At 42.0% G+C, this 15,887-nt stretch overlaps 1 protein-coding gene across 3 annotated transcripts in view; it reads left to right on the top strand.

Annotated features, from left to right (window-relative positions):
* Positions 1-15,887, top strand: part of ADAMTS16 (ADAM metallopeptidase with thrombospondin type 1 motif 16) — a 156,080-nt gene that overhangs the window by 74,823 nt on the left and 65,370 nt on the right. For all 3 annotated transcript variants that reach the window (XM_044779502.2, XM_014828468.3, XM_044779500.2), the window contains exons 12-17: positions 3,201-3,349; positions 4,746-4,918; positions 6,731-6,861; positions 8,530-8,653; positions 9,075-9,319; positions 11,449-11,587. In XM_044779502.2, coding sequence (XP_044635437.1) covers positions 3,201-3,349; positions 4,746-4,918; positions 6,731-6,861; positions 8,530-8,653; positions 9,075-9,319; positions 11,449-11,587 — 961 coding nt within the window. The remainder of the gene's footprint in view (positions 1-3,200; positions 3,350-4,745; positions 4,919-6,730; positions 6,862-8,529; positions 8,654-9,074; positions 9,320-11,448; positions 11,588-15,887) is intronic.

Here is a 15,887-nt window from a genome sequence, read left to right as displayed (position 1 = left end):
CTACAAATTACACAGCAAGAACGTGTTCTGCCCGGGGTCACGTGGCTGCTCAGTGGCCATGGTGGGAGGAGCATCAGAGCCTCTTGTAATGTGGGTGTTAGCTGTGTCTTCATCTATTATTGGTTCACCTGTGCCTGTGAGGTTTAATGCGTTAGAATTGTGCACTACCGGAAGTCAATATCTCAATTCTTAGAAAATTCCAGAGCAGCTGTGAGTTCTAGATGTCTGGCGAGTACTGTCCTGTTTCTCTGCACTTTTCTCTTGGATAGAAACCTGTTTCCCTCCCCCCTGCTGCTGCCATTGAGGCTCCATGTGACTGCGCATGGCAGTAGACTTGACTGAGATTTATTGCCTTTTTTAATGCCAAGCTCTATACTTAGTACGTTATGTACATTTAATCCTCACAACCACTGTGTGAGCGTGAGCCTGTTGCAGCCCCCACTGTGCACTCAAGAACTCATCCCGGAAAAGGACCCTGGGTTCCTCTGTGTTCATGCCGTGAGAACTCCAAGACAAGGGGTCAGAAGCACAGCCTACATACATGTTGAAGCAAATTCTAGTTCTTTAATAATAGCAGATCCCTACATAAAAGTAAACCAGCTCTCACTGTAATTCCATTGAATATGGTGCTGGCACCTGGCCTGTGTCATTACATTGGATCTTCAGGACAACTCAGTCTGGTAGTTTCTATCATCCCTAATGATGTCTCCCTAAGGAGGACATGCAGGCTCACAGTGTTTGAATGATGTGCCCCAGGTCACACAGCTGGCAGTGCTGTGATTGAGGCTCATTTTCTACTCCACAGTGTCCATTTTGTACTTTATTGTGTTGCTTCCACAATGTATGACATGTGGATTCTGTGAACAGTGTCACAACAGGAATGTGTACCTCATCACGCCATCTCGCTTTCTAAGATAAAGCCTTCATTCATAAGCCACACTCTCCATCAACGAAATCTAAAATCATGATAAACACGGGACAGTCCTCAGAAACTTGAATGGGGTTTCAATGGTAATTTTATTATATATTTAACACAGGGAATTTTATTGTATATTTAACCCCTGACCTACTCACTGCTGGGCCCCACAGCTCTGTGATCTTCGTGAAACTGTACTCAAAATTGTGTGTGCGTCTGTGGTTGTGTGTCTACATGCACCTGTGTATCCCCCAGCCTCTTTGGGAGAAGATATAGTGCTTTCTCCTTAGAGTCTCAGAAAGTTTTTTAAAAAATAATTTTTAAAAGGATAGTCATTTAAGGACATACTGGCAAAAATAGCAAAAGATGAATTTGCAAGACTTTTAATTGCAGCAATAATTATTGTAACAAAAGATCAGAAATGATGCAAATGTCATGAAGAGGGGACTGGTTGAAAAAACACCTAATGGAATGTTTTGTAGCTGCAACAAAGAATGAGGGCTATGTCTACGTACTTCTGTGGAACGATCCACAGAATATATTGTTAAATGGAAATGCAGAATGGAAAATAATTTGTGTTGTGAGCTATCATTTATCAAAGAAAAGGAAATACTAATCTATGTAGTCATCTTCTTACATTAAGAAATAAAAGGATAAACCCTAAATTTTGAAAAAAATTAAATTTTGTATAATTTTAAATAAAATTAGACCAAATTTTATTAAAGTAACCCCTAAATACCAAAAGCAAAATTAAATTATTTAGCCTAAATCTATATCAAATTGTTGGCCTAATCATAATGACAACTGAGGAATTATTTCGAGTGACTTTAAAATCTGAAAATGTTTTCTGAGTTATTCACCTTGTTGATTATTGCTTTCATGTTTGCTGTCTTCAGTATTAGAAAGCTCTGACCAGATGGTTGTTAAAAGTGACACAAAAACAATCGTGGCACATGCCTGACTTCTCCCTCCTCCCCCACGGTCCTGCCCACGTCAGGAGAGCTGGCCTCCCTGTCTCCACGCCAGGCCTCCCCTCTCACTCACGAGCCCATCAGGGGAGCAGGTGCCTGTTCCCAGATGCACGCCCCTCACTGAGCTGGGGGCACAGAGGGACTGTGGGGCTTTGTTCTGTCACCTGGGGTGAGAGCAGGTGGTAATGAAAGAGAAACTTTTTGTTGCTTATAGAAAAGAATTGAATCGAATAGATAAGAATTTAGTCCTCAGAATTACTTATGTCTTTAAATTCAATTTTTCTTCCTTAAATAATGTTAAATTAACCCATTTGTAAATACCATTACTATATGTCAACAATGGTCCAATATCAGCTATTTGATGTGTTTTAACCTCACATCAATTAATAGTTAAAGTCTTGTTTTTTTCCTCTTTTAAAAGCAGCATTTTTCTCTCAGTACAAATCTGGTGTCTCTAGACTTGGGGAGAGAAGAGTAGACTTCACTCCACTCCCCCTCGCCCAGCCCACGGGCCAGGCTCTGCTGCTCCACACGGGCCAGCGACAAGGGGCGAGCATCTTCCTCTCCTCCTTGGAACAGATGGCCTGGGTCTTTAAGAACCTCGAAGTCTACACCAAACCAACGCCATTGAACACGATGGTAGACCTTGTGTCACCTTTATGGGTGGTGGACGTGGAGAAACCACATGGACTTTAGCGTTGCGTTGACAGTGATAAGCACTCCTCTTGACTCAGCGGAGCCGACAGCGTCTCCAGCCTTGTAGGGACAGGTGGAACTCTGTGTGGCTTGTTTCATCTCAGAAAGCTGTGTGACCTCTGACCTGCTTCAATTAATAAGCCCACGCTGGGAGCCCAGGTGCTTTGCAGTGAAAGCACAGAGCATTAGCCAGAAATGACAAGGTGTTGAGTCTCAGGGAACCTCCAGCTGGACTTTTCTACTGGAGACTCAGGTTGCTTTGCAAATGAGATATGAAGAGCACCTTGTTTTCAGGAGGGGTCAGAGTCCCCTCACCTGAGAGCCGAACAGGCAGGCTGAACGTTCGTGCAGCTCTGCTTAATTAAATGTGTGAAGTTCCAGCAGCTCAGATGTTAGAAAATGATATTTCTATTTATCCTCCCTTTACATGGATTTATAAAACAGTGCTGGGTTTGGAAAGTAAGAAGAAATGACATTAAATTTATTTGTATTCCACGCTGCTTGAGGGTAGGCATGTTAGTATCTGCCTATTTTAGCGAACTCCCGACTGAGCTTTCCGGTAGAGATGAATCCGCCTATTGGACCGTGAGACACATCAACTTTTTTTTAACTTTCAGTGGTGCCGCGGAGGGCAGTGTGTGAAATATGGTGATGAAGGCCCCAGGCCCACACATGGCCATTGGTCTGACTGGTCCCCTTGGTCTCCTTGCTCCAGAACCTGTGGAGGAGGGGTGTCTCACAGAGAGCGCCTGTGCACGAATCCCAAGTAAGCACGTCCCAACTTCCCTCCTCACGAATGAGCAGTTTCTATGCTACGAATTTTCCCAACAGTGTGGGTAGCTAAGCTCAGTAATATTAATTCTGTACATCACATATTACCGTAAAAAACACTAAGTAAGAAAGCATTTTACTCAAGCGTTTCTTAAACAGTGATATCTCTTTGATGTAATTTAAGATGCTTATAACTACCTGACCAGAGCAAAAATAACAGACCCAATAGTGATATTCAGGAAGGGGGTTTTAACCACATTTACGTGAAACACCAAAGGTCTGCCTAAAATAAGTAAATAGGTCATAAGAAAAGTATAGAGAACACAAATGAAATAAGAATCAATAAGAACAATTCATCCATATAAGTAGAAAACCAAATTTTTGGGTTTCCATCAAATATATTTACTTTTACAACGTGTAGTCTAATTGTGGCCTTCTGTTAGAAGACAAGAATGTTAAAAGCAGTCACCAATGCAGTGGAATGAAAGGGATTTTACATCCTCCTTTTGGACATATATTTGATTAAGATGTAAAATACTACCCTTATTTTAGTCCTGTCTTTAACTCATGAGACCCAACAGGTCCCCTGCATTGATAGGATGAACCTCAAACATGCCCTCATTCATGTATGCACGTGAGTTCTCGGGGTGCGCAGGGGGTGTTTTCTATCAGCGCCAATCAGCAGAAGGTGACTGCTTCTTTGGACTCCATCCGTGTCCTGGCCTTGTCACAAGGAGGTTGGTAGTGGAAAGAAGTTTCCATCTGGGAAGCGAAGTAGCTGGACTTCAGTCTCAGTTGTGCTTCTACCAACTGTGCAATCCTGGGAGAGCCGCCACCCTCGCTTTGTCATCCCCTCCTTTACGGACTGCAGAGAATAGCCATGCTTGCCCCACCTGCTGCGGAGGGATGCTGGGAGGCAGCGAGGAACAAATACAGGCAAACCCACTTTCCACATCCTGACCTGTTCTTCCAGGGTTGCAAGTAATACACGCAATAGAAAAGGAAAACACTACTCATATTGTTAATACGTGAGAAAACGCCAATGATGACTTAGAAATGCACTTTCCTAATTGGTGACTGTAAATAATTTAACATTATCTGCTCCATCTCTCCAATAAGCCTAAAATTTCAAGGAAGGGATGAGTACTATTAAAATGTCAAGTTTCAGGGGCCACCTCAATGGCATAGAGGTTAAGTTTGTGTGCTCCACATCGGCAGCCCAGGGTTTGCAGGTTCGGATCCCGAACAAGGACCTACACACTGCTCATCAAGCCATGCTGAGGTGGCATCCCACATACAAAAGAGAAGAAGGTTGGCATAGATGTTAGCGCAGGGCCAATCTTCCTCACCAAAAAAAAGTAAAGGTTCCAACTGTGAAATATTTTTTCCAGACCGTCACACGGAGGGAAGTTTTGTGAGGGTTCAACTCGCACTATGAAGCTTTGCAACAGTCAGAAATGTCCGCACAATAGTGTTGACTTCCGCACCATGCAGTGTGCCGAATTCAATAGCAAACGGTTCAGAGGATGGCACTACAAGTGGAAACCTTACACTCAAGTAGAAGGTAAATCTCAGATCCTGCTTTCTCCTAATAGACCTGTCCCTTATTATCTTCACACCGTAAAGAATGATGTGATTGATAGCGTGGTGTTCAGATAAATCAAATATCGCCAGGTGAGGTCAACGTCACAGATTCTTTCCTGGGGGTTAGTTTGATCCTGCCTTTCCCATGGCTACTGGCATCTTATCTAAACGTGACCAGCAGTGTGGTCATAAATTAACAAGCCAGATAGACAGCATGTGTCTAATACCATGAAATCTTCCAAGAAGTGATAAAAAATTCAAATTAGAGGATTTATTGAGAAATGGATCAATGTTTTCTTTTAATTCCACATCACAGTAGTTGATGGTAATACTGCCACAAGCCTGCCATTCATTGAACACTTAGAATTGCCAAAGATGAAAGGAAAACTTTAGTATCTTTTGGAAAATCAGATAATTTTCAAGTATACTATATTTGGAAAGCCTTGATCTGTAACTATAAACCAAGAAGTTTATTTGTACCATATGTAAGATTTTACTCTCCAGTTGGAGATAAATATGTATTATTCATTTGATTATAATAACTTGAACTCGGTAGCTCAAGTGGCATAATTTAAGGAGGAATTCAAAGAACACCTAATCATCTCATTCTTTGAAAGTGGGCATGAATTGTCCAGGCAATGCTTGGGAGTACATAAGCTGGGCCATCTCATCTGACATTTACTTTCATCATCCCAATATATATATAATGTTTTCATGGTGGGAGCTTTATGAAGTTAGTAAATTCTGAAGGGAAAATTGTAAGCAGTTTCACACAAAGAAGTTTTGGTTGTGTTTTTACTCCCAAATTCAGTAAAAATTAAGCCAATGAGAAACAAGTAGACAGGAGAGAAAAGTAGAAAGCTCTTTGAAATCGGGCTCAAAAAAGACGTGTACCACTCCTGGCTTTGATAGTCTTCAGTAAATAAATTCATTACTCGTGAAAGTACATATGAAATTTGATTCTTAGAATCATTCAATTGGGTCTCCACTTGTATAATAAAGAAAATATTTGTAGATGAGTCTTGGTCCTGTGAAAACTCCTAAAGCAGACAAAGGTTTCATCATTAACTCTTCCTTTCTTTACTAAGAAGAGAACAAAGGGAAAAACGTTTTCTAAAAATGTTCATATTTAACTATATAAATCATAAATCCTTGAAATGGATTATCAAGATACGAGATGAATTTAATCTGCCAATTTTAAGTATATAATGATAGCTATGTTCTCGATGTATCAGTATTTTTTGACAATCCATTATATTTATAGAAAATGTTCTCTGGAGATTTCCTCTAAAAGTTATTCCCTCTATCAGCTTAAAAATATTATGTATTTCATCAAATGCATTAGCTACTAATAAATTCAGTGATTATTTTAATTCTTTTATTACATTTTATTTGTAAGAATTTTGTATATTGCTACAAAATGATAGAGGAATTTTTTGTGCTTCTATGAGAGAGTAGTTAACTATACTAGTAAACAGTTGAGCAGTAATATTGTAGTTCAAGTCAACAAATATTTATTGACTGCCTACTATGTGCCAACCTCTGTGTAAAGAAAAAGGATCCCTTAAAGGACAGTAAAAATTAATAGTGAAGCTTGAAAACATAAAATAAAAGGGGAAAAAAAACTAGCCTAATGAGAAAACCATTAAGAAAATGTCTTTGCAATGTGTTATTGTGTGGGAGTTATTTTATGGGCAAAAAGGAAAAAAAAGTCTATCTAAAATTTAGAGCAAAAATGATCAGAGCTTAAGTATCTTTCTTATTTGTGTTTGTGTGTGTATTTCTTTTTAAGATCAGGACTTATGCAAACTCTACTGTATCGCAGAAGGATTTGATTTCTTCTTTTCTTTGTCAAATAAAGTCAAAGATGGGACTCCATGCTCGGAGGATAGCCGTAATGTTTGTGTAGATGGGATATGTGAGGTAATAATGATTGTTCATTCATTCAACAAACATCTCCAGACAGTGTGCTTTGTGCCAGGCATCCTGTAAGGGGTTAGAGCAACCAGACATTTAAAATACATCCTTTCCCTCCAAGTCACAGCCCAGTGGGGAAGAGAGCCAGATGAATACATACTGAGACACGCAGTGGCCTGTTGCAGTGGAGCATGGGGAGAAGGGAAGAGCCGATTCTCTTTTAGCTGTGGATCTGGGAGAAGTGCAGGGTTCCTTGGAGAAGGGAGCATCAGGGCCAGATCTGAAAGGGTGAGTTGGCAGAGGAGTGCTAGGGGAGGCAGAGAGGGGAGGGTGGTGGTGCAAGGCAGCATGAGTTGGTAGGAACCGATTCAGTCATCAGAGTAGCCGCAAGGCAGGCAGGGCTGGGTGTGGGGAGAGAAGGGAGGGGCTCTCAAAGCGCCATTGCTCTGGAGATGAGGAGTTGGGGCTTTATCCTCCTGTCCCTGTAGAACAGGCACTGGGATCGGATGGGGAATGAGCCAGGTCGCAGGGTCAGTTGCTGTAGCTGGGCAGTAGCAAGGAGAGTAAATGAAGGCAAGGATAGCTTTGAGCCTAGAGGCCACTTTGCCCCTATTGCAGGGGTCTCTTCTGTCGGAGAGGGACTTAGGAGATAGGCTGGGGGAGATGTGGTGGCTAAGTGACATGAAGCTCTGAGCTTCCCTTTTCGTCAATTATTAGTTGATTTGTTAAATATCTCATTATTTTTAGGAATTCTTAATGATGCAGTGTCACAGTCCCTTATTTGTAATTCTGAAATTCAAAAAGCTGTGAAATGGAAAGTTTATATGGCTCCAAAATATAAGCTGGCCTGAATTTGTTTGGTGGTAAAAGCATTCCCTGAACTGATGTGAGACTATTTTTCAGTTTTATTTACCCTGCGTAGTGTGAAGATGTGTGCATTTTGCTATAGAAACATCATTGCTATTATAGGCTCTGCTGGGACTCTCACATTATACACACAATATGTTAATTACTTTCGTAAAATCCAAAAGACTCTGAGTTCTGAAATGTATCTGGCCCTAAGGATTTCAAACGAGGGATTGTGGACTATAGTTATTTTATTTCTGAATGGATTTTTTACATATATAGACTGTAGTCTTTGTTAGGAAATGTAAAGCTAGCCAGCATCGTAGAAATTATAAAGAGCTCCTAAAAGTCTAAGACAGTAAACAAATATGTCCTTTCCATAATTTACCACTGGGAATAATTTCCACGTGTTACTATTTTGCCATTGCACAAGGCTGTTCAAAACACAATGGCATATTCCCATGGACCCTAGTGAGGACACAGTGCTTGTCATTTACAGTAAGAGCTTTACGTCAGTCTGAAATTTACTGTTATCTCCAAAATGTCAACCTGATAGATTTAATTGAGGGCTCAAGATGCTGCAATCATGTCTCAACACTAAAGAGAATAGGCTATGTTTCTTGTTTAAAGGTTTCCTCCTTTGGATCTGAAGAGGAGGGTTACGGTCTCGCTGTGCACATATTGGGTATCCAATAAATATTTGTTAACTTTCCTGTGTTGGTGAAATTTTCAACTATTGCGGGGAGGAGGTTTCTTGCTGGAGGTTTGTGACTTCGCTCTTATTGTCTTTTCTTTCACGAATGACGTGTGACCTTGTGGGTCCCCCAGAGAGTTGGGTGTGACAACATCCTTGGATCCGATGCTGTGGAAGACTCTTGTGGTGTGTGCAAGGGAAACAACTCGGACTGCACGACACACAAGGGCCTCTATGCCAAGCACCACCGCACCAACCGTGAGTACGCCGGAGCTGCTGCAGGGCTGAGGAAGGGGATGGAAGCCGGCCCTTCCTGGTGGGGAGAGCTTGAGCTGCAGTGGAAAGAGCAGAGTCCTGCACAGTTCTACACCGTCTGCTTTCCTGCTCCCAAAACGCTTCGCTTCTCAATTCGTTTGTTTTGATTGGAAGTGGTTGCTAGGTTATTTGAATTAAAATGGTTCTTAGGAATAGTGAAAATTACAATAACTCTGCTCTAACTAAAAAAAAGAAAGTCATTTATAGGATTAATGTAACTGATTGCCAAAACAGATCTTTTCCAAGTTCCAAATGTGGCTTCTCGAGTTTTAGTTATGGAGAATGGAAAGTGCTTGGGGATTTTGCCATGGTGCTGCTGAATGAAATGTCCCATTCTTCCCTTCTCCTGTTTTCTTTAATTTAGAATATTATCAGATGGTCACCATTCCTTCTGGAGCCAGGAGTATCCGCATCTATGAGATGAACGTATCTACCTCCTACATTTCTGTGCGCAATGCCCTCAAAAAATACTACCTGAATGGACACTGGACGGTGGACTGGCCCGGCAGATACAAGTTTTCAGGCACAGCCTTCTACTACAGACGGTCCTACAAGGAGCCGGAGAGCTTAACCGCTGCGGGGCCAACCAACGAAACGCTGATTGTGGAGGTAAAATCCAGCCTCTTGGTTTCAGAGCTTGGGTTTGGGGTCTTACGGTATTTTTGTGGGTTAAAGGCTATTGGCATAATTTTAAGTACATAGAAGAATGTTTGCCATTAGATAATGTATCACAAGCAAGACTAATCAATTCATAGACTGAATGGGGCGGTGGACTTGTTTTTAGCATCTTTCATTTCCAGGTGAATGATTCAATTTGTATTTACGCCCACCGTGTGGTTCCCATTTTAAGGTCTTTATCCATAAACTTCTGCAAAAGTCCGCTTCTCTCCTGTAAGCTGTGAGAAACAGATGCTCTCTGGGGGCTCCCTCGGTGCCTGTGTTTTGGGTGAGACCAGCATTCCACTGAATCCTGGGGAGCAGGAGCAAGATGAGAACCCAGACCAAAGCCCAGTGGTGTGGACACATGGGCCCAGTGCCCAGCAGGCGTGGGGATACACAAGCCCCCTCCTGACCCCATGCTCTGCTGTTTTCTGCCCACAACCACAGGGGCTCACAGACACAGTTGGGCATCTTCTGAGAACATAATTTGTCCCCGTGGGACTGGGCAGATGATGGCGGCAGGCAGGGGATGTGCTAACTCCCTACCTTTTCATATTTCTGTGCACAATTAAAGAAAAGTGCTTGGTTCAGAAGTCACCCCAGCAGCCCACTCCTAAGTCTGCATATGGGAGTGACCCAGATGCCCCCCCTGCTCTCTGGCCCAGCGGCCCACTCCTAAGTCTGCAGATGGAAGTGACCCACATGCCCCACCTGCTCTCTGGGCCCATGAGCCCACTCCTAAGTCTGCAGATGGGAGTGACCCAGATGCCCCCCTGGTCTCTGGCCCAGCGGCCCCTCCTAAGTCTGCAGATGGGCATGGCCCAGGTGCCCCACCAGTTCTCTGGCCCAGCGGCCCCTCCCATCCTCTTGTATCTTCCTGACAGATGCCTCTCCTGGTGGTCTGGGGGCAGCTGCTGCCTGCATCTCCACACATCCCACCTTCATCTCCTCTGCTGACCCTGAGCTGCTCCCTCTGCCCCTTTGTAAACTTATTCATCCTGAATTCTTGCCTTGGTTATTCCTCCCTTGCCATTGCAGGCTTTTAGTTTTAATAATCATGGAGAAAGAGAGATCCATCAGGGTTGAAAATGAGTGTGGCTTCTTAGGAACTGTTCCTGACAGAAGAAGAGTTACAAAACCTAAGGAGGCCAAGCAGGAGAGCGTCTCAATGGCTTTGCAGTGCAGCCACCTGTCCAGGGCTTGTACATGCCCTACGACACCTTCACCAACTAAACTTGAGCTGTGTTGTCAGGGAGGGGAGTGGGAGCCTGGGAGCCAGGGAAGGGCCAGTGGCTTTATCTACCGGAACATCACATCAAGGACCAGTAAGGGCTCCAAGCCTCAGAGATGGGATCTCTATTAACAGGTTAACTGTGAGGTTTCCAAAAAGATCTTCTCACCGAGATCAGCAGTGTGTATGATGCCTTTATGAGGGAAAAGGTCACTGGTCCATATGATTGGGTCTCAAGCTGGGAGATGAAGAGTCCAAACGCAGTTCTCTGTGTTAAGCCATGGCTCACAGGTGTGCTTGGCATGAGAGACCATCTTTACCGGTCAGACATCGTTTCTCCCAGAACTACAGGGTACGTGCCAGCAGGCAAAGACTTCTGCATCCAGTGGCAGTAGAAAGTACTCAGACATAGCTTTGACCGTGGCGTGGACCGTGTCTCCCTGAGTGTCCTGGGTCTGGAATTCACTAGGAAGGCAGTGCCTTAGGCATCGCTTTCTGATTTGCTTACATGGAGAGGACTTGAGGGGGATCCCAAGGAAGCACAGAGGGAAATAACCAAATCCTGTTGTCAGGTCGCAAAGGTGTTTGAGGCCTCGTATGGAGGAATACACTAAATGTAAGGCACAAGACTCAAATGTATTTCCATTTTTCTAGCTGTGCTTGAGTCTGGTTGAGAGCTTATTCCTGTTTAGAAAGTTAACATAAATTTTGGAGGATGGACAGTGTTTATCATTGTAACCAACTTTTGCTTGATATTCTCATTGCTTCAAGTAGTTTAAAACAAATTAGCTCATATTTATTCGTTCTGCTTTAACTTGTTTGATTTTTCCCTTTTCTTATTTTGTAGCTTCTGTTTCAGGGAAGGAACCCGGGCGTTGCTTGGGAATACTCAGTGCCTCGGTCTCGGGGTGAGAAGAAACTGAGGGCGCAGCCCAGCTACACGTGGGCCGTCGTCCGCTCCGAGTGCTCCGTCTCCTGTGGGGGGGGTAGGTCACTTCTCATGTCTCTCCTGGTGGTGGGTATGGGGGTGCCCCAGGTGCGGTCCAGCCATGGGGCATAGGGCCATGGTCCTCATCTCATCCTAACAAGTAGCCCCAGGGTTCTGCCTGAGGGTGGCAGTAACATTTCCAGAGGCAGAGTAGAGAGCGGTGGCCCTGAGTGTCACTTGAAAGTCTGAGCCATGATCCCCATTTCCTCTACCTCAGGGAGTGGCTTTAAGGAAGTCATTTAGTGGACTGGTTTCTGTTTTTCATCTAATTTAAGATTTTTTTTTAAAGGATAGTTTTGCAATTTGAGGTTATTCAAAAAGTTACTCAAATGATTATATATATTATGTTGGTAATGAGAAATAGAAGCTTGCATGGACAATACAGTGATACAGAGTGAGACTTTAATGGCCTTGGTCAAAAACATTTTTGAAAAGAAATTTGCTATAAAGTCATACACTGAAATTCACCCAGAAAATATAAGAATTTTATGAAAGTTGCAGTGGAAATGGCAAGAAACAACATGCCAAAAAGAAGAATTTTACATGATAATAGATTTGTCATCTAAATACCGTAAGAATTTTAAGCCCGTGTTTAAATTGATAAAACTAGTTCACAGAAAGAACATTTTTAGCCAGAGCCAGTATGTCCTATCTGGTAAAAGGTTGCAAGTCAATATTGTAAATTTAGAAACAAAATACCTAATTCTATCTGATGTGTAGAAAACATACAAATTTCCATACAAACAAATGGTTTTCAGCTTTGTGCATTCCAATTTCTTAATAAGTAAGAAATTAATTTAGACAGTACCATATTTAAGTTAAAAATGGTATACAAATGAGAACTTGCGTAATGTAAGAATCTAATGAGTGAATAAAGAAAAAGTAAAAATGAACTCATGCATTCTTAATAAAGAGATGAAGAAAATAAAGGAAAACTGAAAGATTAACCAAAAAAAAAAGTCTGCAAGGTTAACGCGAATGTAGTTGACATGTGTTCATTCTTCCCATTATAAACTAATAAAATATGTAAATCATATTTAAATTATGACATTCAGAGCTTTCTAAGGAAAAATATGATTCCCTTCTGCACTGAAGGATGGCAAGAAATGGTTCTAATGGTAACTGGAGAGGAGTGTACGGGGAATCCTACACTGGTGATGGGCTCAAAGGAGCTGCCATTTCACTCCATTCGGAGGAACGTGGAACAGAACTATATTCGTGGGCATCTGTGTGTGTGACGCGGGAAACTGCTTCCAGTCATACTTACCTTCCTTCTCCTCTCTTCTGATCTTCTAACCATCCCTCATGCTTCTATGGATTATGTTGAATATGCTTGATTTTATGTCTCTACTTAGGGTTACCTAATAGTGTTTGATTAAATAAGCAGTATCATAAAGCCTTATATTTGTGTAAGGACATTATGATTTTCAGAACTTTTTCATATTCATTTTCATTTAGTGGAAAAAATATAAAGAATTACATGGAAACGTCTGTAAAGGATAGCGAGTCGACGACTATGTTTCATTAGGACAGTTTCATTCATATCTTCCCTTTGAATGTCAGGTATTCAGAGAACTGCTTGGTTTTCTCAGCTGTTCCCAAGTGACTTGTCACAGTATTCTGAAAAACACTAAATGGATGATTAGCGTACTTGCAAGTCACCTTATTATGCCTAAGAAATAACTCTCGCTTTGAGGTTTCTAGAGGAAATGAACCCCAAAGCCATTCCCAAATCAGTTGCCTACAAAATTGCATTATACAATCAGTGAATGTGGTGTTTGTTTTCAGGTCGGATGGAAAATCACGACAAGCTCCTCTGTAACAGTCTTCCCGGTAGAAACCCAACCTGCTTTAGGTCCGGGGACTCAGCACCTGATCAAAGCATCCCCTTGCAGGCACCTGGGAACATTCAGGGAGGGACACTTGAAAACGGCAGTCCCCTGGGGCTTGAACTGAACTGGACTCTCCCCTGTTTTCGTAAAAAGATAAAAGCACACCCTCCCTCTCCCCTCTCAGGGTCCCCAGGTTAATTCTCTGTACAACAGGATGAAAGTGAGAGAAGTATTCTTGTTGCTTATGGAGCACCTGCTACCTGTTGTCACATACACTGTCTTGTCAAAACCTTCAACAAGATTAAGAGTAGAAAGACCCCTCCCGGGTTGGAGACGGCCAGATGAGGTTCAGGTCTTGGCTTCATCAGAGCACGTGCCACAAAATTTTGAAAGAGCTTTTTCTCTGTGAGGTTTTAAGATTTTATGACTGTCTGTGCCTGGAAGCAATCACTATTAACATCTCAGAGGGCTCAGCATTATTCTCTCAGTCTGTAGATACCATAGGCTCAGAAGTTTGGGGAATTGCCCCAGATAACCCCGCAGGTAACTTGGATCAGTCAGGTCCACTGACTCCCATGTCCTATTCTTCTCACCACTAAGCTCCAACAGAACACATTCCTCACGGGCGGGTGTCTATTCACCTTCTCTAACGACGATTATTCTACAGCGGAGGCACAAAGTGTTTTCAACTTGCCGTTTGCCGTTCATAATAGAGCATTTACTGATGAGCAGGAACTGCAGCCTCTTGCACATTAGACTGAAATGTCAGCGAGTAGGAGGTGACCTCACGGAGCAGGCAATGCTTGAGTTGCATGACCGTTTAAAGGCTGAGGCTGGTCTTGTTCAGTCCCAGTATTTGATCTTTTTTCATCTCTGTTTGGTGGACTTGTCAAATCTCCCCCGACAGTCTTAAATCACATAGTTATTGGCTGAGTATTAATTACAGTGGTTTATTTTGAGGCAGGGGCTTTTAGTTCTTCAGACTTGATCATAAGTGGTTATCTTGATTAAACTGTTTATCAGAATTCACCATCTATACCTTTCTGAACGTGGAAGTTTCAAAATTTGATGTTATCTGTTGGCACAAATCTTTGAGAACTAAATCCTTAGTTACCTTAAGTTTATAAAAAGCTTCATTAGTTCTGTGCTATTTAGAGCCTCTAATGATTACTCGTCATAGTAATTACTTTGAAAAGATGTCAGGTTATTTAAATTCTGTATTATCTGAAAATAGCACATTTAACTGCCTAAATGGAGGATGATGTTTTAACATTGGAGGGTAACAATTCAAACATTGGAGGATGACATTTCTAAATGAATATCATTTTCACTTTTTCAATTTTGTGAGAGAATATCTAGCTTCACCAGTGAATCTGATGGAAATGGCACTTTATCCCTGTTCTCATTTCTTAGTGGCTTGGGTCAGTGCATCACCGAACAATTCCCAACTGGATTCCCAAAGGAACAGGGAAAGCATAGATACCATTTTCATTTTATCTGTGTATTTTGTATTTTTAAAATCTCTACTTGCGTAGACCTCCCAATATCCCAGATTTTGAACCATTTAAAATATCCTTTCTTAGCTATTTCCTTGTGACTTTATTGTCTCCAGGGGGATTTTTAAGGAACTAGTTGGGGAATTAATGAACTGGGAGAAGACACCTGGAAAATTCCCCAGTGTCTTGCTTCATTCAAGAAATGTTACCCGGCACAGTAGAGGAAGGGTAATTCTTTTTTATTTAAAGAGGTCCCATTCCTTGTCTGTTCTAAAGGACTCATCTCGCCATAGAATATAAGATTTTCTAATAGACACAGGGCAGATGGCGTCTTTCATCTTCTTGTATGACAAGCTTCCGTATCCCTTTTTCCTCTCCACTCACTTTTATGATATAACCACGTTTTATTTCAGTGATCCCGCTTACGTTGGCCCTGACTGGACTGTCAGTGCCTGGGACATTGGTGGTGGTGTAACGACCACACAATGAGACATGAAGCCCAGGGTCTTGTTAGGAACCAGCTTAGCTGATCGCATCAGACTCCAGGATGGAGACTTTTGGACATCTTGATGACTTCGCTAGATTCTTGTTTACAGCGTAAAGTCATCAGCCATTTCTCAAAACCGCATATGCTGTAGCTTTTAAAAATAAGCCTCCATGATTCAGTTGGTTCAGAATATTTCAAATAACTAATCTCAGACCTCTGATTCACTTCCAAATGAAAGGCTTATTAAAATTTGGCTTACAGTTGTGTTTTAAACTCTCCAGTATGCATCGTGCAGTGTCTGGGGATGATGTTTTTATTTCAAAGGAAAATATTCATGTGATTCATAAAGTTCCCCAGACAAATCTTAAAACTGGCTTGTAAACCTACCTCTCATACTTTTCCAGTAATATTCTCCTCACCCTCTACAGATATTTTTAAAGCGTAAACTTTAACTAGTTCAGTGGTTAGGCTTAGAAAATAGAA

The sequence above is a fragment of the Equus asinus genome, chromosome 10, assembly GCF_041296235.1.
Source record: "Equus asinus isolate D_3611 breed Donkey chromosome 10, EquAss-T2T_v2, whole genome shotgun sequence".
Classification (NCBI taxonomy): Eukaryota; Metazoa; Chordata; class Mammalia; order Perissodactyla; family Equidae; genus Equus; species Equus asinus.
Note: the sequence above shows the minus strand (reverse complement) of the source record. Positions and strands in the feature narration are given on the sequence as shown.